The 26,163-nt window shown below is 52.7% G+C and overlaps 11 protein-coding genes across 11 annotated transcripts; 6 read left to right on the top strand and 5 right to left on the bottom strand.

Annotated features, from left to right (window-relative positions):
- Positions 1-750: 750 nt before the first annotated feature.
- N7498_004225 (formin-mediated actin nucleation enhancer) lies at positions 751-3,793 on the top strand (the record flags this gene model as incomplete). Its single annotated transcript, XM_058451287.1, has 2 exons — positions 751-813; positions 872-3,793. The coding sequence occupies 2 exons, from the start codon at positions 751-753 to the stop codon at positions 3,791-3,793; spliced, it is 2,985 nt and encodes a 994-aa protein (XP_058310749.1).
- A 2,323-nt stretch (positions 3,794-6,116) lies between these two features.
- On the top strand, positions 6,117-7,376 carry N7498_004224 (putative mitochondrial 2-oxodicarboxylate carrier protein; the record flags this gene model as incomplete). The annotated part of the gene is made up of 5 exons (XM_058451286.1): positions 6,117-6,191; positions 6,305-6,315; positions 6,409-6,438; positions 6,500-6,586; positions 6,662-7,376. 5 exons carry the CDS (start codon positions 6,117-6,119, stop codon positions 7,374-7,376), a joined length of 918 nt encoding a protein of 305 aa, XP_058310748.1.
- Positions 7,377-7,637: 261 nt separating this feature from the next.
- Positions 7,638-8,052, bottom strand: N7498_004223 (uncharacterized protein; the record flags this gene model as incomplete). Its single annotated transcript, XM_058451285.1, has 2 exons — positions 7,638-7,910; positions 7,978-8,052. 2 exons carry the CDS (start codon positions 8,050-8,052, stop codon positions 7,638-7,640), a joined length of 348 nt encoding a protein of 115 aa, XP_058310747.1.
- Positions 8,053-8,389: 337 nt separating this feature from the next.
- N7498_004222 (uncharacterized protein) lies at positions 8,390-9,494 on the bottom strand (the record flags this gene model as incomplete). The annotated part of the gene is made up of 2 exons (XM_058451284.1): positions 8,390-8,801; positions 8,869-9,494. 2 exons carry the CDS (start codon positions 9,492-9,494, stop codon positions 8,390-8,392), a joined length of 1,038 nt encoding a protein of 345 aa, XP_058310746.1.
- A 1,028-nt stretch (positions 9,495-10,522) lies between these two features.
- Positions 10,523-10,942, bottom strand: N7498_004221 (uncharacterized protein; the record flags this gene model as incomplete). Its single annotated transcript, XM_058451283.1, has 1 exon — positions 10,523-10,942. One exon carries the CDS (start codon positions 10,940-10,942, stop codon positions 10,523-10,525), a length of 420 nt encoding a protein of 139 aa, XP_058310745.1.
- Positions 10,943-12,361: 1,419 nt separating this feature from the next.
- N7498_004220 (DUF4149 domain-containing protein) lies at positions 12,362-13,021 on the top strand (the record flags this gene model as incomplete). Its single annotated transcript, XM_058451282.1, has 4 exons — positions 12,362-12,390; positions 12,449-12,482; positions 12,549-12,810; positions 12,861-13,021. 4 exons carry the CDS (start codon positions 12,362-12,364, stop codon positions 13,019-13,021), a joined length of 486 nt encoding a protein of 161 aa, XP_058310744.1.
- Positions 13,022-13,599: 578 nt separating this feature from the next.
- On the bottom strand, positions 13,600-15,141 carry N7498_004219 (basic helix-loop-helix domain-containing protein; the record flags this gene model as incomplete). Its single annotated transcript, XM_058451281.1, has 1 exon — positions 13,600-15,141. The coding sequence occupies one exon, from the start codon at positions 15,139-15,141 to the stop codon at positions 13,600-13,602; it is 1,542 nt and encodes a 513-aa protein (XP_058310743.1).
- A 4,310-nt stretch (positions 15,142-19,451) lies between these two features.
- Positions 19,452-21,018, top strand: N7498_004218 (putative Golgi traffic protein SFT2; the record flags this gene model as incomplete). The annotated part of the gene is made up of 4 exons (XM_058451280.1): positions 19,452-19,683; positions 19,872-19,992; positions 20,292-20,442; positions 20,866-21,018. 4 exons carry the CDS (start codon positions 19,452-19,454, stop codon positions 21,016-21,018), a joined length of 657 nt encoding a protein of 218 aa, XP_058310742.1.
- Positions 21,019-21,301: 283 nt separating this feature from the next.
- N7498_004217 (tRNA ligase) lies at positions 21,302-23,746 on the bottom strand (the record flags this gene model as incomplete). Its single annotated transcript, XM_058451279.1, has 1 exon — positions 21,302-23,746. The coding sequence occupies one exon, from the start codon at positions 23,744-23,746 to the stop codon at positions 21,302-21,304; it is 2,445 nt and encodes an 814-aa protein (XP_058310741.1).
- A 336-nt stretch (positions 23,747-24,082) lies between these two features.
- Positions 24,083-24,742, top strand: N7498_004216 (ankyrin repeat protein; the record flags this gene model as incomplete). The annotated part of the gene is made up of 1 exon (XM_058451278.1): positions 24,083-24,742. One exon carries the CDS (start codon positions 24,083-24,085, stop codon positions 24,740-24,742), a length of 660 nt encoding a protein of 219 aa, XP_058310740.1.
- Positions 24,743-25,231: 489 nt separating this feature from the next.
- Positions 25,232-26,045, top strand: N7498_004215 (vacuolar protein sorting family 37 protein; the record flags this gene model as incomplete). The annotated part of the gene is made up of 3 exons (XM_058451277.1): positions 25,232-25,364; positions 25,406-25,511; positions 25,559-26,045. 3 exons carry the CDS (start codon positions 25,232-25,234, stop codon positions 26,043-26,045), a joined length of 726 nt encoding a protein of 241 aa, XP_058310739.1.
- Positions 26,046-26,163: the final 118 nt, after the last annotated feature.

The following is a 26,163-nucleotide window of genomic DNA, read 5'->3' as shown; positions in this document are numbered from 1 at the left end:
ACCCAAGTACAGGCACCCAGCCCCGTATGAGTTCCAGCACGCCGAGGATGATCTGTGGGGTTTTATCATCCGAATGCAAGATGCATCTACAATCATCTGTACAGAGTATCGATGAAGCTGTAGATTATCTCCTAGCATGCAATCAGAAACCAGCCCCATCAGGACTCTATGGAACCCCATTCATTGATTTTGTGGGCTCTAAATTTGCTTTGTTGAATGTGGCTACCCTAAAGTACCCCTTAAGGTACCTGTACATTAGGGTTTCTTTTAGCTAGGGTTCCTAGCTAAATATACCTGTAGGTAGGTACCTAAGTACCTACATAATCAAAGGACACTTGACAGTGCATTTGAAGAGGTGAGAGATAGATAGTTCTGTCCTAACCTCCATTTCGATCAGAAGCGACTGGTCGATCAGCCAACATAGAAGTGGATAATGCGGGTGGTGCCGAAAGCTCGGCGAGTGGATTCGAAGGGGCCTTTGGCTGCAGACCTGTACGTTGGACATTAGTGCAATTGCATGTGCCATGGTAACATTCATAGATTACCGTGCGGGACGGTATCGCGTGTAATTTATGCCCGTCTAAGCGCGCCGATCACAACCAGTGACGGTTCCTCCGCGGTACGGGAGGCTGGGCGTCATCTTTTGCTACCTCCTCGCTTATCGTCTTCTTCCTTCCCATGTCGACTTCCACGAGGCACCCTGGGGATTTTGGTCAAACTAATCTCTCCCATTCTTCCCCCGGCGACTCCATGGCCTCTAACTCTGGTCGCAGCTCGTCCGCCTCTGGGCGTACCCAGTCAGCCAAGAACGTGGTAAGACTGAACCCCTTCATGTGAGAATGACTGATCGCTGATGGTCTTTTGTCTCTAGCCCGATAAACAGATTTCTACGATCGAAAAGAGCGTAACACACCTCCTCGTCGCGACTAAACAGCTTTTGGAAACCCTCACACAATGGTCTCGAAAACAAGCCTCGGAGAACGACGTTTCGGACGTGTATGTGCGCTTGGGATACGAATTTAACCTGGCATGTCGGGCGTTCAACGCCATCGGAGTCGAAACCTCGGATTTAGGACCCGTCCCCGATGTCCTTCGCACAATCCTGGAAGACACCCTCAGCCAGGATGCATCCGCGCAAAGTCTGGACCGATATCTCCCTCAGATCCGCGACATTATTATCAACCTACTCCATGGGTTAAAGAAAAAACAGGCTCGTTTACGCTCTCGGCAACAGCGTGAAGATGGACGAGCTGGTATGCCCGGGCGGCAGGCCAGTGCTGGAAGTCTGTCCAGTAACCACTCGAACATTGGACAACTATATGACGAAGCTGCCGCCTCGACCATGCCTAATATCCAACCTGGCACGCAGTCGCCAAAACGGCCACCTCGTCGCTATGGCAGCAATGGGTCTCTAGAGGACCCTCTACTCAGCCAGCTCACATCCCCAACGCGAGGCACGAACTACACAGACCGCGAAGCATCGAGGCGAGAAACACAGCAGCTTCTTACGCAAACGACTCAGGACAATGGCGCGACCCCGCGGGTGGCTCAATCCTCGGGGGCGCCTCCAGACTTCCCTGCTCCGCCCCCACCTCCCAAACAGGACGACGCCCTGGGTGCTCTCCAAAGAAGCGGCGAGCTCGAACGACGAGCGTCGCGTCGTTTCTCTGCCTATCAAATTCAGAAGCACTTAGGGACGTCAACCAACGGTGTCCCGGTCCTCCCTACACAGAACTCTCCTATCCCCAACCGTGGACGTGATGTGCGCGAGTCTCTCAACGCTGTTCGCTTGCGAGGCTCGTACGTGCATTCGCGGCAGCGGTCCACCAAGGGTTCCCAGGACATTTCAAGGAGTTCCCAGGCCCAGGCGGCCGCGAATGTTCCGGATGCAGTCCAAGAAGAGCAGAACAAGCCACCCTCGGAAACTGCCCCAGAACCTGCCCCTGAACCTGAGAGCGAAGCAACCCCTAAGGCTTCTCTGAAGCAGCCTCCTGCGAAGCCAGCTCAGCCCGAGGAGCCCCTTGAGGTAGCACCGCCGAGCTTCCCACAACCGCCGAAGGGGCCTTCTCTCGAGGATCCTTTCAATCCCGAAAAAAGCGATGCCCCTGCTGCCGAGACAGCCCCCGAAACACCAAAAGCAGACCGCTTTGTTCCTTCTGGCATTGAAACACCCCCAGCTGTTCCTACATTTATTGGAGAACAGCCGTCTCCAGGGAAGGAGTTGACGCTCTTCTTGCAATACAAAACTAAAATCAAGAAATACGTACTGCCTGAAGGCATTGCGGATCTTACCATTGGACGACTTCAATTGGCTTTCATTGAGAAGTTCGCTTGGAACACCCACAGCAATGGAGCTGACTTGCCTGAGATTTACATTCAAGACCCTGTCTCGGGCATCAGACACGAGCTTGAAGATCTGAACGATGTCAAGGATCGATCGGTTCTCGTGTTGAATGTCGACAACTTGGACGAAGTCAAGAAGCATTTTGATGATAGCTTGTCTGGAGTGCGCTCCATGGTGGAGGGCGTCAAAGAAGCCCTTGCTGGGCAGGGGACGATTATCCAGCGCGTCTCGGACCGTCAACTTGAGGCAGCGAAGGAAATGGCCCGTTTGGCTGCTGCCCCTCCCGCAGCTGCCGCAGTCGTGCCCAGTCCTCTCAGCGGCCAAAAGGCTCCGATATCTGGAAGTAATAGCCAGCTTGCGGAACTGCAAAGCCTACGGCGCGATCTTGCTGTGCTCCGACAAACCTACTCTAACTTCACGACCGACATCACTGGCTCAATGAGCGCTGTTCGCGCCAAGGCTAGCCAGATCAAGACCGCTGCAGAGGACGTGGCTGTTCCAAGCTACGAAGGCGACGCCGGCCGTGCACGTGTCAACACTGGCAAGAAGGAACTCGGTGACGAATCTGAGCGACTTGTGGCTCGTGTTGACGACCTGCAGGATCTGGTCGAGGATCTTCGGAAGGACGTAGTCCAACGTGGCGTGCGACCCTTGCCCCGCCAGCTGGAGGGTGTCAACCGGGATATCAGCACTGCCATGAAGGAGATCAAGAAGATGCAGGACTTCCTCGCCCGGGAGAAGCCTATCTGGACCAAGATCTGGGAGAAGGAGTTGCAGTTGGTCTGCGAGGAACGAGACCAACTGACCATGCAGGAGGACCTCGCGGCCGATCTGCAAGACGATCTGGAGAAGGCTGCTCAGACCTTCGCTTTGGTGGAGCAAGCCACCAAGGAGCAGGCTATGGAGAAGGCCAAGGATGGCGGTGTCACTTTGCGCGCTACCTCGCGTACCCTTGGCATTGACCCGACTGTTGACCCTATGAAGGCCAAGGATGGCGTCTTGGGCGAGGTGCGCGCTCTGCAGCCAAACCACGAGAGTCGAGTTGAGGCTATCGAGCGAGCAGAGAAGGCTCGCAAGAAGGAGCTCGAGACCCGACGGATCGGTCTCTTCCAGAAGGAACTTGGTAATTTCGTCCAAGAAGGCAAACTGAAGAAGAGCGGCGGTGTGGAAGAAGCCGAGCGACTGCGCAATGCCAAGGATGATCGCATTCGAAAGGAAGTTTGGGATAGACAGCAGGCTCGCAACGCCGAGATGGAGAAGGCTGAAGCCGAAGCTGCCGCAGCAGCAGCGGCAGAGCAGAAGCCCGAGGGTGAGGATGAAGTGGGAGACTCAGCGCCGGCTCCTGACAGTGAGGACGCTGATGAACAGAAACCAGAGGTGCCTCGTAAAGAAGACGCGGAGGATGAGAAGAAGGATGCCAACCCCGGTGAATCCGCGCCCGACTCCTGATCTGAACTACCCTGCTGAATTTTTCCCGTGCATTTGGAATTTCTCCCGCGTTCGTTGCGACGGCCTTTTGTCTGCATGCATTTCCCAATTCCCATTTTCCTCTATACCTGTGGCGCATTTTCTATAGCCCTGAGACATTAGCCCTGTTTTACATCTTGTACCTTTGCATTCATGCCACTGATTGACGATACCCTGCCACGAATCGTGGCTTGTTCCCACATGCCTTTTCATTTCGCAGCATGGAGTTACTAGTTGGCCCGCGGGTATTTAGTTCGACCACTTTCTTTACCACCGCGTCCTCTTGCCGTGCAATTTGTTTGTAGGTCTGTCATAGATACCCAACCTTTTAGGTCTATTTGGGCTCTCGTTTGAGACAAATGTGGATAACAAAGAAACGTCGGTGGCCGGTCCCAGCCATCCGCATTTCCAGTTCCCACCATCCGGGCATAGAATATTTAGACTACTCTCCGTCTTTCCATATTTGTACCTGATCATCTTCCATTCCATCTACAAAGTCCAATTTTGGTGTCTTGGTCTTGATACCTTTGGGCACCCAAATAATATCAGAGCTCAGGCAACCACCGGGACCACACCAGCCCCATCTCCAACCCAACCTGTGTCACAATCCACTGTACCACGCCACGATCTGAATGACGCATACCGACACCCTACCGACCTCGAACTCAGATTTACCGAAGTCTGCACGTGGCCCTAGGTGTCTGGGCCTGAGTCATTATGCTGCTTTTACCATTCGGGGTATCATTGTTCGTTTCGGGTGTTTTATGTGCCCATGAAAGAAACACTTCATCAGACCTAAGCTACACCGATTACGAGAGTATCTTGCGTCGTAATGACGAGATTACGCAACGGTTCGCGGAGGACGCTGTTCAGGGCGTGAGGAAGATGAGTGGGGATGAGGGGGAGAAGTTCTGGTTTGAGTATTGGAGTTTTGCTGGAGATGAGGGGAATTCTACGGCAGACTTTCTCGAGAGCAGAGGCGTGGATGAGAACGGATATCCGGCCTTCCTTGCCCGGTCATTCCCCTTTCAATCTGCTTCTCCTCTGGAACGATCGACTGGCTGGAGTGGTCTGGAGTCTAGGGATTTCAAGTGCCCTACTGGAACAAACCCATGCACATCTATCGGCCGCTCCGATCGGTGCTGCAGCAGTGGCAGCACGTGCGAGATCGTGACGGATACGGGATCGGGAGATGTCGGCTGCTGTCCGAGTGGAGAGACTTGTTCTGGCACCGTTGGGTCTTGCCAGAGTGGGTATACGACGTGCTCGCAGTCTTTGGGCGGCGGGTGCTGTATACCGGGGTATGAGTGTGTTTCCGGGGGCTGTACGTGCAATTCGTTAGTTGGTTCTACTTTGGAGCTAATGATCATTTAGGTGCCTATATCTCCGTCGTGACAATCACGGTCGATTCGAGTGTGATGGTATCTACAGAGACGCACTCCACAGTTTCGCAGAGTACTGATTCGACGTCGACATCGACCACCAAAGCCACGGACACCACAACCACCACAACCACTGATAGCCTGGTACCTCCAGCACGGCCTACGAGCCTTTCAACTGCGACTCACGCTACTACCAGCCGGGTGGACGTCTGCCCAACTGGCTTCTACGCTTGTTCTGCTGTTTATCATGGCGGCTGTTGTCAGACGGGGCGAGATTGCGATACTACGTCGTGCCCGACAACATCGTCGACGACGTTTGTCTCTAATGGCGAGACCATCGTGATACCCGTTACTACGGGAGGCAGCTCTGGTATCACGGGCAGGTGCGCCAAAGGTTGGTTCAGCTGCGCTGATACTGTGGGTGGAGGGTGTTGCCCGTCCGGGTTTGCGTGCGGGCAGAGTTGTACGGCCACGGCGGCGCATAGTACCGTTGCTAAGGAACAGGCCACTGGAACGAGCAGTGGAAGTCGAGTAGAAAGGAATTGGATAAATTGGGCTCTAGGGATGAGTGTATTGTGTATAGCGATATGGATATGAACAACGACGGCACGAACAATGAACGATGGAACAATGATGATCAAACAATCAAACCAGGGAAGTGGAAAAGCAAAATGCCCGACCCCACGGGGTGGTTAGTAATAAACGGCAGTTGGAGTCGACCACCGATTCACCGATTCACCGATTCCTGCCGACACCGGTGACCCCATCTCTCCACTCTCCTCTCTTCTTTCCTGCTTTCTCCAGCTTTCTGTTCCTGTGCATCTTTCTGGTAGGTCTTTGCGATTGCCCTTTTCCATATCGCGTGTCTTTTCTTTATAGATTCGCGTTTGCTGAAATGTCCTAGGTCAGAACCGGTCGCCATCATGTCCGACAAGCAGCAGCAACCCCTCCCCTTCATCTACCAATTCGCCGCCGGTGCGGTGGCTGGTGTGTCTGAGGTAAGTCATTTCTACTCTAGATGGTCCGAAGATGCTCTACGAGCCGATTCACGACGTCGAATGTCGACTATGAAGTGGTCCAGTGACTAATGCGACCATCCTCGCGCCAACAGATTCTGATGATGTACGCTCCTCCCCCTTGACCCAGACGGCTCCCGGAAACCGTAGCCGTTCATCGCCCGAGAACTAGCCCGGACTAACCATGCGCGACATCCAGGTACCCATTGGACGTCGTCAAGACACGCGTGTAAGCAACCCGCTCGGAATAACCCGGTGACCTGTTGGACTGAACACCTTTCTCCGCACAGTCAGCTTCAGACCGGTACCGCCGTCGCAGGCGCTGAGCACTACAATGGCATGTTCGACTGCTTCAGCAAGATTGTCAAGAACGAAGGGTACGTGCAAGATTTCCGGATTCGGCATTGATGTCGGCTTTCGCTCCGAGACTCACCGAGCGTCTATATCAATAGTTTCTCGCGCCTGTACCGCGGTATCTCGGCCCCCATCCTGATGGAGGCGCCCAAGCGTGCGACCAAGTTCGCCGCCAACGACAGCTGGGGCAGTTTCTACCGGAACCTGTTCGCCGTCGAGAAGCAGACCCAGTCCCTAGCCATCCTGACCGGTGCCACCGCCGGTGCGACGGAGGCCTTCGTGGTGGTTCCCTTCGAGCTTGTCAAGATTCGTCTGCAGGATAAGGCGTCGGCCGGCAAGTACAACGGCATGCTGGACGTGGTGAAGAAGATTGTTGCGCAGGAGGGCCCTCTGGCCATGTACAACGGTCTGGAGTCCACACTGTGGCGCCACATCCTGTGGAACGCGGGTTACTTCGGGTGTATCTTCCAGGTGCGCGCGCAGCTGCCCCAGCCCGAGCCCGGCAACAAGAGCCAGCAGACCCGTAACGACCTGATCGCCGGTACTGTCGGTGGTATCGCCGGTACCCTCCTGAACACCCCCATGGACGTCGTCAAGTCCCGTATCCAGAACACTACCAAGGTGCCCGGCCAGACTCCCAAGTACAACTGGGCCTGGCCTGCCGTCGGCACCGTCATGAAGGAGGAGGGCTTCGGCGCGCTGTACAAGGGCTTCATTCCCAAGGTGCTGCGTCTCGGACCTGGTGGTGGTATCCTGCTGGTCGTCTTTACCGGAGTGATGGACTTCTTCCGTAAGATGCGCGAGCAACAATAAGCTGGTCTATATCCTATGGACATAAAAAGAAGAGATTATCCCCTGTTTGTCGAATGATTTCAAGCTGGGCACCCGTTTGCCTTGTACCATGGCCCATATACCCAGCTGTTCCCTACCTCGAGTCTTGTCATTTGTTTCTAATCGTGAATAGAGCAGACCAGATGGATAGAAAGCGATTCACTGTGAGATTCCACGAGTTACGTCAATCCTAGGAACATGTGTAGATTCAGCCATCCGTCCCCTCGTTCCAGAAGAGTTACTTTATTCTTTCTTGCTCCCAGTGACAGCAGTAACAGTAACCATCCCGAAAACCGTAACAAATAAGAAAATCAGAGCGATTGTTACCGAGACGATATTGCACGTATGTTGATCTGCTTTTTGCTTCTCCCGTCTAGCCGTCTGTGCGTCGCAGACTTCACAGTGTACATGGCCTTGGCTGTCCACAGGTCTGGGGTTAAGTGGAATGCCGCTTTCGCCATGTTCGTGGACGGGGCCGGCTTCGACGTCGGGTTCGTCCTGTGTGACGCGGGAGTACTATATCGGCCGGTCAGTTGATGGGGAATGAAAAACGACGGTAGCTGGGATGGGATAGGGCACGTACACCAGAAGAAAAGTTCGCGGGTCCTTGGAAGATATCCGCGTATGACGGGGCCGGTTCGTCTTTGGAGGTTTCCATGGTATGTGTTCTCAAAGCTCGTTTCGAGATAGACTGTTTGGGTGGAGAGTAGGTGACGTTAAACCACGGAGGTAGTGGCAGGCAGGTGAATAATGAACCCCCCGGTGGCAGTGCATCAGCCCTGTCAGAAGGTGCGTAAGCCGCTCAGCCGTGATGCCACAAGCTGACGGGCGAATTGGGCCGAGTGGATTCGGTATTTAGACTCTCCGGGTTTAGCGCGGGGGTATCCTAAAAGCTTCTTTTTGTACCACAGTACATGGTCGACTTCTATATTTCGAGTTGTTTCAAGCTAGGGTTGGAGTTATTGTGATCTGACAAAAATGGTAGTCTTATGCCATTACTCTCCGTCTGTCTCCAGCAGGTCCTTGACCTTCCGCACACCCTCCTCACCCCCCAACTCAGGATACAACTCCAACACCGCATCTAACTGCTCCCTCGCAGCCCTCCTATTACTCTCCGTCAACATACAATACATCTCAACAAACTTCATATGGATGTCTCTAAAATGAAAAGCCGATTGAAAAAACAATCTCTCCTCGGAGTCCCTTAACAACGTCGACACCGTAGGCGGCATATTCTGCTCAAGTTCTTTCTTCCTTACAGAATACTCAAGATAAAGACGATCCTCGCCGAAGTTATCACCTTCTTCCACACCCTCATTATACCATCCAGGGATATCCGCTATGAACCACGGGTGGTGGATAACGGCTGGTAGTGGTGCGGTGGATATCCAGTCCCAATCGATAACCCTATCAGTATGTCCATAGTTAAACCATATTGCATAGAGTGTCAAGGTAAAGAAGGTGCTATACATACCCTGTCAAGTGGAAATCGTCTGTCATAATATTATACGCATTCAGATCCCCGTGATCAAAGCCGATAGCAGGATATTTGTCAAACTCGGCATACTCCGGAATCATAGATCGCATAATGAGATAATCAACAGCATTTCCCCATCTAGCAGTACCATTGAGGGTCCTCCTTAGACCTCTATCTAGACTTTCCGTGAGCCAGGTTGAGTACAGGCCCTTCTTGCCTGGGGAAGGAGTAGGAGTCGTCCACAGCTGCTGCAGAAACTCCGCAATGTCATCCAAAAGACTTTGCCGTTTAATCAAAGGAATTTGAAAATTCCAGATTGCTAGCGGCGTGCCACTGACCCATTCCGAATACAGAACTGGGTGTCCTTCCTCGAAGAACAAGGTTGGTGCTTTGATTTCCGGATGTTGCTGTTTGATGTGTTGGAAATGTTTCAAGGCACGGAGTTCGTATGTCCAGTCACTTGGGTCATGGGGGATTCGGGCTGCCCACTGTATGGAGTCTTTGAAAATGATTTTGAAGACGCGGTGGGAGCCGCCTTGGCGAGGGGTTTCGTTGGCGAGTGTGCATGGTGTTCCGTGTCGGAGACGGTCGGCTGTAGAGAGTATATCGAGTGAGTCTGTCATATTCCAAGGTTGTATACGGTTGTGTTAAGGGAGTAAGTTGAAGGTGAGTCAGATGGTTTATGAAAGGGTCCTATAACACCTTACGTTAAGCCGAGTGACACAATGTGGACATGGTTGGGAGTGTGTTACACGTGACCCTAATGCAGGTCTCTAGCTTGATCAACGGCCTCTTTTAAATTCCGAATCTGGATACCATGAAATTTCGGGGTAAAGTCCACTGGGGAAGCAAAGTAGAGATCGGAGAAACTCCCTATAAAAAGCACATCTAGTGCACTCTTCCAATATCCCTGTGCCCTAGGATATTTTCGCGTATCGAGATACAAAATTAAGAATAATAATAATAATAATAATAATAATAATAATTAGCATGTGAACCATCAAAATAACGAAATAAACTAAGAAGCCGTCGGACCTAGTGAAGTGGAGACACAAACCAACGGGGAACGTTCGGGAAAGTCAGATACCCTATTATATTGAATTGTGAGTGATCGATCGGCATAGATTCTTGGACTTTTCTTGGTATTCTATATAGCCGGACCAAGAAGATATTGTAAGTGGGCCTAATTAGGTGGTCGTAACTATCTGTCCGGGAGGTTTGAAAAAGACGTTTAGAAAGGTAGCTTGGAAAATGGAATCAAAAGATGTCTAGAAATATGCTTACAGAAATACCCAGGAGGAGATTTAGAAGCACTAAGAGAATGAAATATTGAGGCCCATTTGCAATATCTCCTTGGTCCCACTGTATACTGTATTGACTTTATAATTGAAAAATTGAGAACTTATCGTCCTATATGCCTATTGTTTTATATACAAGGTCTGTAACCCTCAATAGGGAGCCATCCTAGCTAATATATATGGGGACAGCCCCAGGTAATCCTCGCAGGTCACCACAGTCGTCTTTAACAGGGATTCCATTCCAACGCTGGCAGGACCACGCGACTAAATACCCCGAAGGCTCTGATCATAAAGCCATAACATCGTTATCCTCCCACATAGCCGGATCGTCGCTATAATCATCTCCGCGGCGTCTAGATGCGCCAGAATGCTGGCCCGTAGCGATATCCATCATGGAGACGAGGCTGGTCCTCGCCGTCCTCTGTACGATAGAGCCCCCGCTCAAGGATTTCTAGAGGCACGGTCTGTTCACAGGAGTGGAATCCGACCAGCGGACGACGCACGGTGAAAGGGCATCCATTTTCGTCGATCTGTTTCTGTTCGAAAATGCATAAAGGGTCGATCAACAAGATAATAAGGAAGCTGACGAGGTAGACAGCCCACAGGAGGATACTGGTGCTGCGGCTCACGGTCCCAGTTAGGCCGGAGCAAGCAAATGCGCCAATGAAGATGAAGGCTCCTGGCCAATAGAAACTGTAGGGGCGGAAGTAATACACATTGGCCGGCTGTTGGGCAGTTGACCAGCCAGAACTTGGTATCGGTTGGTCGGACATTACGAGGAGAATGGAAGGATAGTAAGAGTACTATAAATATTTGGCGCCGAGTTACTTAGCAGCGAGGTGGTGCTGGGGTTGTTAAGGCGAGTTGAAGTTATTCGCTGAAAACTTGACGAGAGTATATGCTGACTAAGTGTGCGACAACATGCGACCCCGCCTTTCCTATATGTTTTGCGGAGATCCTCTAAAGTTCCATGACATTCTACTACATGGGACCCCAGCCCTTGCGTCCAACTTAACCCTTTTTGTTCCACTCTGCTCTGGTCTGACCTTTCGATTAAGATGGCGGACAAATCCCTTAAATCCACCTGCCATTGTGGCGCCATCACCGTGATCGTGCCTCATCAACCAGAGGAAATCAACGAATGTCAATGTACAATCTGTCGGCGCTACGCAGCCGCTTGGGCGTACTATAAAGTGGATGAGGTCAAATTTGCCATAAAAGAAGGCGGCAAAGTCTCTCAGTACATTTGGGGAGATAAAGAGAAGTCATTCAATTTCTGTGAGAATTGCGGATGCATGTGAGTCTCGATCGTCTCATCGTTTGTGGATCTTAATGGGCTGACTGAAATTCTCTGCCTGAACGTAGATGCTATTGGTGGCCATTTGAAAAAAAGAAGCCGGACGGTGGTCCAGCTACCTTCGGGGTTAATACGAGGAATATGGATCCTATGGAAATCTTGCACGTCAACCGCATGATTGAAAGAGCCTGGCTGTTCGCGCCAATCAACGATAAAACCATGGCGCATTGGGAGGACCAGGCTAAGTACTGAACTATTTGTGTAGAAGTTATTGCAAATTTAATTGAAAGGATGTGTCCTCAATTTCAGCATTGCTTCCATACTGGTCCACGAGCTATGATCGTGACCGCTTCCTGTTGCGGCTGGTGCTGATACATGCACCACTTCCGCGGACCCCACAAACACTTCGTCGTTGGCAGACTCGTCAGCTCGATTTATGCAAATGTTCAGCCAAATCAGGTCAAATCAGATATCCACAGGCCCCACAGGGACCCATGGGGTCCTCGTGGGCCCTGTCAATGTCTGCAGCCACAAATGGGCCTCAATACTTTATTCTCTCTGTCCTTCTAAATCTCCTAAGAATTTTTTCAAACGGCTTTCTAGACATCTTTTGATTCCATTTTCCAGGATACCTTTCTAAGCGTCTTTTCCAAACCTTCCGGACAGATAGTTATGACCGCCTAACTAGGCCCACTTACAATATCTTCTTAGCCCGGCTGCAATCGCCGAGCAATCACTAAGCAACCACCGAGAATTACCGTATATCACATGACCACTCCACCCGATCACAAAGTCTGAGCCCGTGCTCACATCTACTCCCTGCCTGGCAGACATTATATACATAGGTGCATATAGACCAGGATCTGCCAAGCAACGCAGATCACCAATCTGACCTATGATAGTGCAATTCCTGCACCTGTCGAGGTAAGCTCCCCGCTCCCCGCCGGGGTAGCGCTAACTAACACCGATCGATCGATCGCAGCTATGGCATTCTTTTCGGCGCGCAGGTCTTTCAGGTATGCCACCTAAAAAAAGCAACCCGTCGTGTTCGAGGATTATGATGGGGTATTAATTAATGATAGACATTTATAAACGGCATTGTCGCATTCAAAGCGCTAGGACGACCGTATTTCGGCGTTCACCAGGCGGCGATATTTCCTGTTTATTTCTCGCTGCAGAGTTTTCTGCCTGTTCTTGTTGGGTTGACTTCTACAACAAGCCTGGAAAATGGGCTAAATTGGAAGAGTGGGAGGGTTATGGGCGCGGTAACGGTTACCGGGTTGATTAATTTGGTGGTGTTTCGGCCTTTGACGCAGGGTGCAGTTAGGGCGAAGAATGCTCAGGGTATGTTGATATCATCGGAGGGTTTATGGAAGATTGTTAATGTATTGCAGAATTGAGGGATAAGAGGAGGGGAGGAGATGGGCCTTCGAAGGAGTTGGTGGCGCGCAACAGCCGGTTTATGGTGATTCATGCGAGTTCGATCTTGATTAATGTGATCGGGCTGCTCGCGACGGTACATTATGGGATTGGGCTTGGGATGAGGTTGTCCTGATGTGACTGTATTCAGCAAAATTTATTGATACCCAATAGAGGATAGACGATCGAGTTACGGAATATCTACGTGGAAGATAAGATGCGGAGTATAACTGGCGTAGCCAATGAATTGCGAACTGCACTGCCAAACGGGACTAACCGAGGAATTGCAAACGAATAGAGTAAATGGAGAAAGAAAGAGGTATTAAGGAGGCAGGGCAAGACAGGGAAGTCAAGCAGAACGAGATAAGCACCTGGACAGCATGCAAAAACACAAACTGTATAACCGTTGTAAGAGAAGACATCTGAAAGAAAGGAAACAGGGTATCGATGGAATAAAGAAAAGTACGCGACAAAGATAAGAGCAGATCCGAAAGAAGCAAGCCGTAAAAGGAATGGAGATTTGGCTGGAGCCAAGATGCGCCATCCAGGATCATAGAGCAGCATGAAAATCATGGACACAAAATGCAAGAGTATCGTAGAAAGAAATCGTAGAAAATCTTGGAAGCCTAGTCCTGTCATTCCAATACGCCGAGAACGGTTCCCTCGTAGACGCCGTGTATGCAACGAGTCACCTGAAAGCAGGCATGAGCGAACTTAAATGTCCATGGCGTATTCGTCCTCCTCTTTGAAGCTCAGGGCTGCGTGGCCGCCGCTACTCCAGTACTGAGGCTGACCATTGGCGCTGCTGCCTCCACTGTGGAACGAGGGGCTCAGGTTGGGTGGGGTGAGGCCGTCGCCGCCCGGTCCGACAGGGTCACCGGCCAGGTTTGTGTGCTTGGGAACACGGAGACCGCTGCCAGGACCGCGGGTGTAGGCGAAAGAGCTGGGGTCGTTTCTCTCGAGTGCCTCAAGGATTTCACTGCGCATGCGCTTCTCCTCTTCCGTCGGTTCGAAGGGCCAGGTGCCACCGAGGCTGCTGATCATTTCGGCCAGCTCGGCTTCTTGCTGGTACTTGATGTGAAGGGCCCACATCAGATCGCGTGTCCAGCTGACAGCGCCGTTGAGAATATCGCCTTTATTGGGTCCCTTCTCTTTCTCCTCGATGGGAAGACCCATGGTGATATTGCCTGGTGTAGCGCGGCGTCCATTGCCGCCAGCAAGCAAAGAGGTCGCAGCATTGCCGCCAGCACCAGCCATGGAAAGGGTGCTGTTATTCACCAGCTGCTTCCGCACCTTGTCATCCTCGAGTCGGTGCTGTGGTACCAAGTGAGAAAGATCCTGGATGCGTTCGTTAATGTTGTCGCGGCGACGTCGCTCAACCAGATTGTGTGATGCACGGCGCCGTCGGCGCTTGGCCTCTTGTGACTCTAAATCTTGGCCGCTACCGGGCAAATGGTCAACCTTGGCCGGCAATGATGCATGTTTACCGGATTTGATGATCTCTGAAATGCCGGCATGGTGCGAGTGGTGACCGGGAGAGGAAATCGGCGACTCAGCGTATGAATGTGCGCTGCCCGATGTACCGTCCCACTGGTTCGACAAGGTCTTCTGATGACGGGCCTGGAGTCCACCGGTTCGGATAGGCTGACCGGGGAAGCTGCCGGAGTCCGGGGTACCCAAGGTCAAAGATCCCAGGGCAGGAGTCTTTGGGGTCATGGGGCTGCGGGCATCCGATGAGGTCCGGTCCATCGTCTGCAAGCTCGGTCGGGCTTTGTTGTTCATGTAGTTCTGGTCAAAAGAGCTGGCATTCTGGAGGTGGTTGTTCTGCTGGTTCATTCGGAATTGCTCGTAGTTAAAGCTGTTGTGAACGAAAGGACTGGCCATCGGGGCGTTGTCTGGGGTGTTTGAATAAAGATGTGACATCTGGCTCTGGTGACTCATGGCGATACCACCGGACTGGTCCTGCATGTAGTTGATGTTATCACCGCGGGGAACGCCGTTCTGTCCGCTGATCTCCAGGTCCAGAAGTTCATCGGTATCAATTCCAGAGTTGCCAAAGTTGAAGCTGGAGGACATGTTCTGTTGCGAGCCATAGGAGTACGGCATGAAGCCGCCCTGCTGCATCGTCAAGTCGGAAGGGTCTACCCCATCGTTGGGGTTCCCAAATTGGTTACCCATGAAACCGGAGTGAGACATCAGGAAAGGATTGCTGCGATCGTCAGATTCGTGTTTGATGAAAAAACTTGCTTCCGCCATTTCCACGGACTAACGAGGTGTGTAGAAGAGATTGTGAGGGTAACGTGGGGGTCGGCGCGAAGGTGGAGATAAAGTCGTTTCGTCCGATTACTGACCCTCTCTAGATAATGATCGGCAGTGTCAGGCAGCCGTCAATGAAGACTGTCGTAAAACAGTTACGTGACAAAGGGAGATTGGAAAATCTATTGGCGACGAGGGTGAAGTCAGCATCAAAAAGTTTTGAATGGGGATACAGCAAAGCAGCGGGTCGCCAATGAGATGCGCCGACATCCCGCAAGGCGACAGGAGGCAACTGAGTTGGCCACCAGGAAATCGGCAAGAATGTCGAGGGAATAATTACCTTCCGAGTCAAGATGTACAGAGAAATTGTGAGACGTCTATGGTCGCAGCGTGCGCGCGGGTCGAGGACAAGCAAGATTCGAGGTGGGATGAGTCGGCGATCTCGGGGAAAACGTTCGGGGTGAAGATCACGTCCAAGACCGAGGTTGGGAGAGTTCGGAAAGTAAAGGGAAAAAGCGACCGCGCTCTAAAACAGAGACCTTCAATGAGCAAAGCCCTGGAGGAGTCGGTGCAACAGGCAGTGGTAGCGGAAACGTGTCTTGTGAGAAGGGAGGGGGTTTCGAAGGGAGCAGATAAGCGCAGGGGGGAAAGTAGATGAGAAGCCGGCAATCGAACAGAGTTGGACTGAGGACAAGGCCTGGTTACAGGCTCTGGATTCCCGTCGTTTCTCTGTCAATCGAGGCAAAAAGAGTGCATGCAACAACGGAAAAATGAAGCGGAGAAAGGCGGGGGGAGTGCAAAGAAGCGGTGGAGAGCGGTGAAGGGTGGCAATGGAGTATGGAATTGACGCCTTGACCTTCGATTGAGGCTGCGACTTTCACATTTTCCATGTAAGGCTTCTCTTGGGATGTGATGTGATGTGATGAGATGAGAGAAAAGAAGTGCTTACCTGTTATGTTGTGGCCAGGTAGTGTATGTGTCTACGATTCTGTTTGACTCGTCAGCAATGCTCAACACAAAGCCATGTAGTATAGACCAAGACGAAGACATGGTGCATCTATACAACAACACATCGATCGACACTTGTCAACAGCGACACCCGCAGAGCCCCAACCACACGTGCGTACGAGCAGGCAGCCATGCAGGAACCGGACGACGAGACTCATAAACGTACCTGCGTAGAAGAGATCTTGATACAAAAGACTTGTCGATCCACCGGAAAAGGATTGCGAATCATGGGGCGCGGGGAAGTATGAGATTCTCGATGAGCCAAAGATGCAGTGACAACACAGCAGTGCAGGGTGAAAAGCACTTGCAGGATTCGAAAGGGACAGCGCAGACTTTAAGAACTCGAGCCCCTCCTGCACCTCTCATTTGATATATTACAACATCGGTCATGCAGCCCCGGCGATCGGTGGAAATCCATGAGGTTTGCCGGGCTTCGGGATCGGACACGCTGGTTTCTTGTTTTACCCGTATTTTTTTTTATTTAATTATTATTTTAATTTTAGAACACAAAGGGTGTGGGTGGGTTTCATGGAGAGAAGGGGGGGGGAGGGTGAGGAGGGTGAAGGGTGGCAACAGGTGAACCCCCGAGCCTCTTTTTGAAATACAGAAACTGCGACGAAGGGGGGAAGGGTGATACAGCCGGATTCAGTAAACAGCGCCCCATGATACCGTTGGATGTTTGTCACCCGGAGGTCATGGTCATGGTCATGGTCATGACTCAGAGCAAAAAAAGAGAGGAAAGGGTGTTGGAAGCACAGGCCGAAGGAATGTATCAGATGGTCCGCTGTGGTTACAGACACACTCTCAGCAATGGAAAACCCTAATCTATCCGGTAATCTAAGCAGGACCGGCAACAGATGCATTAGCGTCCCCGAGCCAGAAGCTGAAGGAGGGATGGGGAGTAGAGTAGATCCGCCAATGAAACCATGTGGGAAATTGTCTGGAGGGGCGATCTCCAGCAAGCATGCCGTGCCGTAGAGCGTAACGGCCGGAGTTGGTAAGATCGCCGTGGGGAGTCGCAAGTACAGTATCATCCGGAGAATATAACGCATGGAGCGACAAGCGATCTATCCGGGGGAGGCAGGCTTGTACTTGTACGGGAGAGCATGTACGTGGCGCCCCGTTATAGCGATCTCGGTATCTGCCGTCTGCATTTTCTGCTGCATTTCAGTATTGCATTTCCGCATGTCGTGCAGAGGGGGCGATCATCCCAATGATCGACTGCCGTACGGGGGGGGGGGAGCTTGGGCCGTGCGAATCCTCCCACCTACGTAGCGTGGCCCGTGACCCCACAAGGCTCCAGCGCTGTAATACTCGGGGCTGGATTTGGTTTTGGCGAGCAATGTCTTTGCTGATCTCTGGAATGTGGCGACCTCATGATTGGAGAGGTTGGAATGTGTCTTGGTCCGGCAACGAATCAGCACCGATAATGCGGCACACTACACACACTTTGCGACGCGTGAAAATGCAGAACCTGTTTCGTCGAACTGAGCCACATCGCCAAAGTTTCCAGCGCGGGAATACGTCTTAGCCACGACAATGCGTAGATAGCAACGTCGTGGAAGGGAACCGGGATTTGCATGGAAGGAGGGGAAGATAGCACCGTGGATCTCTCAACGTCCCGTCCCGTCAAGGTTCGGAGGGTATCGCCGACTACCCACGGTTGATGCAAGGAAACACGGTAGACACACCGCGACTGAAACGGACTGCATTTACTACTGTATGTTACTATTACCGATGATTGTACGGAGGATGTCTCAGGTGCACAGGGCCCTGACATGACGTCGAGTCTGCATACATTTCCCCCGGCTTCATGCGGTTCGGACATACTACGGAGGAATCATCAGGAAACCGAAACGAAGAGAATGTTACCCAAAGCCGCTGCAGCCCGGAGTGTAGGCTTGATTGGAGTCTCGGATAATTAGACACCGTCGTACACTCGGGTAGTGGCAGAAGACTATGCAACCGATAAGATAGCCCAGATGGAGTTCTGCACACTTGTAGTATATCCCGATCGCCACAGGGTGCGCACCGGCCAGCCTGGAAACTTTGAGGGAGATCGACCACTACGACTCGTGAGAGTGGGTGGGTATAGTGGAGGAGTGGCGTAGAACCTACAGTCTGGAAGTAGGAAATGTACGACCCTACACTCGGTACTATGGGACTGCAGATCTACGCACAGTCCGTAACGGGCCTGCCGCGCTATCGGGTCGAGCTGCTCTAGTGTAGGTATCTAGTAAGACTAGTTGAATCCACTCAACCACCGGAAACCCGTATACTCAAATGAAAAGGGAAACCGTGTTGAGGGGAAAGCGTGGATGGTCCGTGTGTCGACCCGCTCGGGTTTAGCTCCCCCTTCCTCTCCAACTTTCCTTCTCCAGCTCCGCAACGGTATGTGAGAACACCACCACCCTCTACCTTACTGAGACCTTAGCTCGGTCCCGAGTTCCTCCTGGGTACATCATCTGACACCTCTCATTCTCCCAGTCTCGCCGATCCGGGCTGCTCGCATCGGTAGCTTCACGCCATCTCGTCATCCGCCGCGTTCCCCCCTCGACTCTCTACCCTCCTCGACAGATAGCGCTGCGCTTGCCGGTCCAATCATCATCCTGCTGACCGTGATCGATCCCCTCCCCCTCTTCATTGTTGGATCGTGCTCGGAAGGTTCACCGTCCCCTCCTCCGCTTGGCGATCCGGCGCATCCGTTGACGTCGGTCGCTTCGATCCGCTGCTGCCGCGTCGGAAACACCCCCTTTCGCCCCCGGCTTACAAGGTGCTGCCCGAATAGTCCTGAAGATCCGGTGGTCTGGTGCGTTCTCCGAACAGCAAGCAAATACCTTGCAATCCAGCTCTGATCGGGCGGATCATCCTTACAAGGTTTCGATCGAGTCGCCATCATCAGCAGCCTCGTCCAGCCCTCCAATCCGGGCTCGTATTAGAAAGCGAACTGAGTCCGTAGGGCTCAACTTTCATCGTAGCGTGCGCGCTCGAGAACATAGCCCCAAATCTTCTAGCAAGAGCCGAATACGCGTTCGGCCTGGGCGTCATCTGCTCGCTCGTTGGCTTGATCTGGTACCCACTTCCAGCCAATCCTCTGGGAATCAGTACATCATCCGGCGCAGATCATCTGCACTCCATCGTGCATAGTCCCTGCAGACGTTTCTCGGTTTCGTCTTCCTGGGCCACGGGCCTTGCCTGCAGACGCGGCCGTGCCCCATCTTTCCTCTTCTTTCCACCGCTCAATCGGGAAATACTCAAAAGTCTTACAAAGATCTTTAGACTAGGACACTAGGGCTGATATCATGGCCAACAACACCTTCCGGGATTCGGTCAACTCCCTGGGCTGGTCGCGCAGAGATCCGGATTTGCCCGTGCGCACCAATGCCCCTCAGGACACTTCGGTCTTCTCGCGGCTGCAGTCGTTGAATCCGTTCGGCCAAGGAGGTTATGTCCAGCTCCCCACCCATAATGATGCACCCGGTGCTCCACTACCGGCACCCAATCGACGGGAGGAGGAAGAGGGCTTCTTTGCCTGTAAGTTTATTGCTCTCCCTATCACTCGTGACCCGATATCCCAAGATCGTCCCGTCCTGCTCGACGCCTGATCCAGGTGTCGGCGTGCGAGTTCCTGCGCCGGGAAGGATTCACACCGACCGCTCGTCTACGAGGTTGCAATCCGACAGGAGAAGATCCCAGCCCACGCTAACTGCAAGCGATTATAGTAAGTCGATGGGATCGGATGCTCATTTTCGGCGCCTGCAATCTAGGCGCCGCCGTTTGCTTCTTGATCTGCTTCTTCCTATTCCCCGTCCTCACGCTCAAGCCTCGGAAATTCGCCGTCCTGTAAGTTGCCTTTCTCTTTCTATCTGCTTTTGTCCGCATTCTGCGGCCTTGCCCCCCTTCCCATTCCACTGTCGCTCTGTGCCCTCAGCTCGCCTTGGGCTCCGGCTCCATGCCAGCCAGTCAAATCCCGAGCCGGCATAATCCTGGTCATGAGCGGGCGTTCGCTCGGGCCATGTGCGAGTTCGCGGCCGGCTTGCATCCATCTTATTCGCCAGCGCCGCAACTATGGCCTGCGCCTCATGCCAAGATGCCCGAAAAACAAGATCTCCAGGATATCTCCATGCTAACATCGATCGTAGGTGGTCTGTCGGATCCGTTCTGTTCCTGCTATCATGGGCCGTCCTCATGGGACCGTGGTCGTACGCTAAGCACCTGGTCTCGGGATCACGGCTACCTTTCACGGCCGCCTATTTCGGATCGATCGCCCTGACGCTCTACTTTGCTATCGGGGTACGTAAATCATTCCTTTTATGTCGATCATTTTCAAACGCCCCATCCCCACACACCCACCCCTTATTGTATTGTCGCACGTCTCCAGGACACGTAGCACAGTACCGTCGGGAAAAGAGGGGATCTTGCATCTCCTACTCTATCTTGCAGTACGACGTGACGCGCTTTTGTCACGCCGGCGCAGATTCTTGAGGGATCGAGGCACTGTCATCTTCGATATCACCCTGTACTCATCGGCTCTGTGCAACCGGGCACGAAATGTGAGACCCTGCAAGACCTTGAACATGATCGAGTTCATCTCACAGCCGCGCAAGTCCAGAGCCATCGGAAACGTCCACTGTGTCCCTAGCCCATTTCTTCCCTTCTGCCTTGAGCCTCGTTTTTCGTCACACTCGGCCATAACCATCTTGCTAACTCTCCCAGCTCCAATCCCTCTTCCTCACCCTCATCTCTTCCATATGCCAACTCGTCGCCCTGGTCTGGTACCTCGTCAGCTACTTCCCCTTGGGCAGCACCGGTCTACAGTTCATGGGTCGCTTTGGCGCGAACCGTGTTTCTGCCTGGGTGTCTGGTTAGATCTGCCCCCGGGTAGGTAACTGATACCTCAAGGGCTGGAGAGGTGTGATACGGACTGGACATGTCTCGCGTTTTGGCATCAGCAACCTCTTTTCTCTGTTAGCCTTTGTACATGCAATGTTGCTAGATGGATGTGACTAGGATTCATAAGTAGATAAACTCATCTCATTGTTTTGGAGCATGCAAACCTCCATTCGATCTAAAGATATATATCTAATGCAGTACCCATAAAAAGCCAGAAGCATCCTTTAGCCAAAACCGAGTACTGTTCAGCTATCATCAACTAATACTTCCCACGCGTCATAGTAACCCCAACAACTCCCTCAACAACCTTCACTCCGGTAACTTCAGCCTCGGAAATCCCACTCTCCACACCCGAGCCAACCTCGACCCACCTCTGCAACAAATCATTACTCTCCTTCGGTTTAACATCCGCACTCGCCGTTCCAACAGTGATATGCGCAATAGCGTTGGCACAAGGGAGCTCGTCAACCTCCCCTTCAGCAGGGAGAATGCGCGCGACGAACGTCATGATCCGGTTATCCCAAACCAGACGCTCGAGACGGACGCGCGCAGGACCCAGGGACGGAGGGGTGGCGATGGGGTCGGATACGGGGTTCTTGGTGAGAACGTCGATGTAGGATTTTGCGTAGCGGTCCCAGATAGCTTTGTGGTCCTCGCGCGATGCTCGGTGGATCAGTGTTACATGGAAGGCTGGTTGGATGCGGCGAGAGTTGACGAGGTGGTTGTAGAATTTTGCGACTTCGGGGGATTTGTTTTGGAATAGAGCTTGGAGTGTACTTGTGATTGACGAGGAGGGCACGGAGATGCCGAAGTATTCGATTTTGCGGGCTAGGAGGGGAGGGGAGAGCTTGCCGGGTGAGATTTGGTTGCTGGGTCCGGACTTCTTGGGCATGGAGTAGCCGGCACTTAGGTCCTTCTGGACTTCGTAGTCGTGCATTGCGGCGGAGATGGCGTTGTCTAGGTCTTCGGGGGTTGGGATCTCGGGGACCAGGAGCGGGTATATGTCGTGCAGGGCATGGACGATGGCTTCGAGGTTCTCGCGCGAGGAGGCGCAGACGTCTAGGTCGATTACATGGTCGAAGTGTTCGTCTGGGTCGCGGCTTGTGTCGATGCCTTCGAAGCGGGCCAGGAAGCCGTCCATGATTCCGATGATTTCTTCTCTGCTGGATGTGCCCGCTCGGATGGTTTGGTGGTTGTTTCCACGGTCCAGGACTCGCTTTCGGGTTAATTCCTTGATGGAAGGAAGTAGGTCGCGCTTGGGCTCGTGAACGTAGTGAAGAGCCACGAACTGTGAGTCACTGATGACTGGGAAGATGTCTTCCATCAGCTGCTTGCGCTCGCGGCGCTGGTGATTGTTCCGATCCGCGATCACGACGGGTTGCTCTGACATGGCGCTCGCGATTTCAAAGGCGAACTTCTTAGGCTTGTTCTTCTGCTTGGGGATGTTGTCGTTTTGGACGTGACCCCATCCGAAGAGGTGCACCAAAGCGAGAGCAACAGTAGTCTTTCCACATCCCAACGAGGCGACAGGAGCAAGAATGACGTTCTTGGTTGTTTCTTTCCCACTCTTCTTCTCTTCGGTTTCCAAGGCAATAATCTCAGATCCCTTCAATCCACGCTCTTTCAAGAAAGCTTCTCGCATGCCAATGATGCCGTGGTTGTGATTATATTCCCTGGCGAGTTTGGGATCTCTGATGAACTGCCTCCGCGCAAACTGGAGATACTCTTCGGTGATCTTCTCATGCTTCTTGATTTTGGGGAGCTTCCCTGCGATGACGGCCTTGGTGCATTCACGCCACTGGCGGTACATCAAGTAAGGTTCCTCGAACTTGTACTTGAAGAACCAGTCACTGTAAGGCCCACCATTTTCACTCATCTGGCATCGAATCACGAAGCCTTCGGTCTCACGGCCATCCCAGGTACCTGTTTCGGCGCATCCTTCGAGGAAGCTCTTGACGGATTCTATGTCATCTCGAACCTCGAACTTGGCTTTCTTGAACCCCCACTCATCCGCAAACTCATGTACTCGCTCTCCAGACATCGTCGCAAATTGAGGGAGGTTGTAGTTGAGACCGTGAAGGTAGATACCAGACGCAGCCTCGTCATAAGCGAGAACATGCTCCTCGAAGCTATCGTCGCAAAGCTCTCCGACTGCGGTGACGTTCAACTCACGCAACTTCCTTGCAAGGTCCTTTGAGGACTTGCCAACGGACGCGACATGACGCTCAACCCAGCGCTCACCGGCCTGTGCGTGGCTGACATTGACATCATCTCGAACACCAGTTGAATGCTTGCTGCAAACGAGCAGCTTGTCGTTCTCCAAACCAGCGATGAAAATGATACATCCATTCTCTTTCACACTCAACTCATATGGACCCTTGGTGTTGTTCTCAATATTCCCCCACTTGGTGTTGTTGGTCTCGTCGATATTGAAGAACTTGTCGTAGCCTCGCACTGCGATCTCGGCCTGACCATCTTTGCGCCTAGTGGTGAACAGTCCACGAGCATATGTAGGGAGGTCCTTGCTCTTGTAATCCCAGTCGTTAAACTTCCACGAGTCCACGGTCATGTTCTTGGTGCCCGCGACGTTAAAGGTGGACTTCTTGCAGGTGTAGGTTCGCTTCTTCGCGCCTTTGTCCTGTTTCCGGGCAGCCTCCAAGCTGAGCAGAAGCTGCGCGACCTGGCCGGGGTTTTGCGCAGGCATAATTGCAGCTTTGCGGGGTCAATCGGTGGGATGGAAGAAAGGGTGGAGGGGTAGGCGGGGCGGAGAAGAGGAAGGAAAAGGAAAAGAGAAGGCGCTGTGCGTTCCTGGACAGGCGCGCCGGTGCCTTAAGAAGCGGCAAAGTTTCACTGCGCTGTGCAAGGTTGAAAGCAAAGAGTCATCGAAAGTGTGTCACAGGCTGCGGGGAGCAAAAATGGTAAGGCGGCACAGCCTTATCGTGATTTTTTTCCCCCACCGCAAATCTCCAGCTCCAGCTCCCAATTATAAGAGTCAGCATTCCAACTCTGAATACCTTGTGACTCACTCCACGGCGTGACTATGGCCCAACCAAACCCCTATCTGTTGGCCTGCGACAACCCCTCGGCGCTTCTAGAGCTCCTGCGCACTAATCCCTCGATCGCATCCTCCCAGGACGAGTCCGGCTACTCTCTTCTACACGCTGCCGCATCCTACGGCCATGCAGACCTCCTCCGTGCCCTTGTCAAAGACTACAACGTCGATGTCAACCTCCTCGATGAAGATGGCGAGACCTGCCTATTCGTGACCGAATCCCCCCAGATCGCCCGGTGTCTGGTGGAGGAGCTCGGGGTGGACTACAAAAGGATGAACTTTGAGGGATTCAAGGCCCATGAGAAGATGGAATCTGAGGAAGAATTCCCTCAGGTCAGTGCCTACCTGCGGGAAGTGATCGGGGAGCCTCGTACCAGCTCAACGGATTCCCCTGTCGGCCCGCTGAACGCTCCGCCGCCTATCCCGGACAACATGAAGGTCAATATCGGCACAATGTCAGAGCAGGAGGCGAATGCTGGGGAGGCGGAGGTTGATCCTGAGTTCAAGCGTCGTATCGACGAGTTGGCGGCTCGGGAAGATTTCCACAGTGAGGCTACGCAAGCTCAGTTGCGGGAGCTGGTTATGGACGCCATTTCGGGTTCCAGCATTGAGACTGCGGATCGAGAGTCGCGCAGGAGGACTGAGTAAGATGGATGGTACGAAAGCCCATTCACCACCATGATCTTCCATTCTCTATTACCTCTGGCTCTACTGTTTCGAGAGCAACTCCTCAATCGATGCGGCCTGTGTTAGCCACACCCCTTGGGATGTCTTTGGGCGTCGCACACATATGACCCAGGGCTTCTAAGGCTTTCAATTCCGAGCTCTATCTACCAGGAGTCCTAGGGCCGCCACTCAGAGGCCTCGCATTCCCACCTGATAGTACGATGCTGGTCTGGCCTTGTCATTGACTTGAAGCCTGCATTCAGCAATTATGCCGTTGTACTGTAATTAAATAACGAAATGAATGAGTAAACTCATATTATATGATTGGTCCTGCTGTTCCTCCGGTTCCTGTTTGGAATTGTTAGTTCCTATGCTCTTATCGGGCTCACTAATCTCGGGCCCGCCAAGCTCGAGCTCTCTTCCGCATCTCCAACGCGCAACCTCCGAACCCCACACCAACACCAACACAACATGTCTCAATCCGCGTCCCCATATCCTACTCAGTCGTCATTCTACTCGACGCCTCCGATGTCGAACCCTGCACTCAATGCCGATACACCACCCCCTCCGCCTCCCAAACCCATCAGTCATGAAGCGAGCCGAGGTGCCACCCCCAGAACACCTCGATGCCACCGCAACAACCAGCACAAGCCGCTCACCAACTAGAATACCACCAAACCCAACCGGCATCCCTCCCCGCACCACCAACGATCGAAGAAGGCTGGCTCCCGGAGCTCGTGAAGGACAAATCGTACGCCGATTCCACATCCCAACCCGTACCCAACTAACACACCACAGAACAATCGACCTCCAAACAATTCTCAAAGACCCAAGGCTAATAACCGCCCTCTCAAATCAACACCCTTCCCACACATCCCGCCAAGAACATCTCGAATCCCTAATCCAAACAAACAAAGACCTCGTAAACCGGCTCCTGGAAATGCAAACCCACGTTGCCGAGTTGCGCGGCTCAACTGAGAAAATGCTTCTCACACACCAGTCCCTAGAAGTCTCCTGGCGAAAGAAGCAAACCGAGATGGACACCGCGCTGGCGCCGTGGTCGCCCAAGGCTTTGTACCAGCGATTGAGCGCGGCGATTGCGGAGCAGGAGGCTGTTTGCCATGCGGTGGAGGAGAGCTTTCTTGATGAGGATCACCATGGCAGGGCTACGGAGAAGGAGATTACGGACTGGGTTAGGAGGGTAAGGGCCGAGGCTTCGAAGCTTGCGGCGAGAAAGGAGGCGAAGGCACGGTGGGATGAGGGGAGAGTTGGAGGTTGGCGTTGAGACTATACTCCCCCGCCTTATTATAACGATGCTACGCTGTCTCCGATCCCATGAATCTATTATTGTTCATATACAACCTGCGTTGAAATAGCGTGTTCTACCGAGCTCGAAATGGGAA

This window comes from Penicillium cinerascens (genome assembly GCF_028974065.1).
Source record: "Penicillium cinerascens strain IBT 15544 chromosome Unknown contig_24_segment0_segment0, whole genome shotgun sequence".
Classification (NCBI taxonomy): domain Eukaryota; kingdom Fungi; phylum Ascomycota; class Eurotiomycetes; order Eurotiales; family Aspergillaceae; genus Penicillium; species Penicillium cinerascens.
The sequence above is the reverse complement of the archived record's forward strand: the minus strand, read 5'-3'. Positions and strand labels throughout refer to the sequence as shown.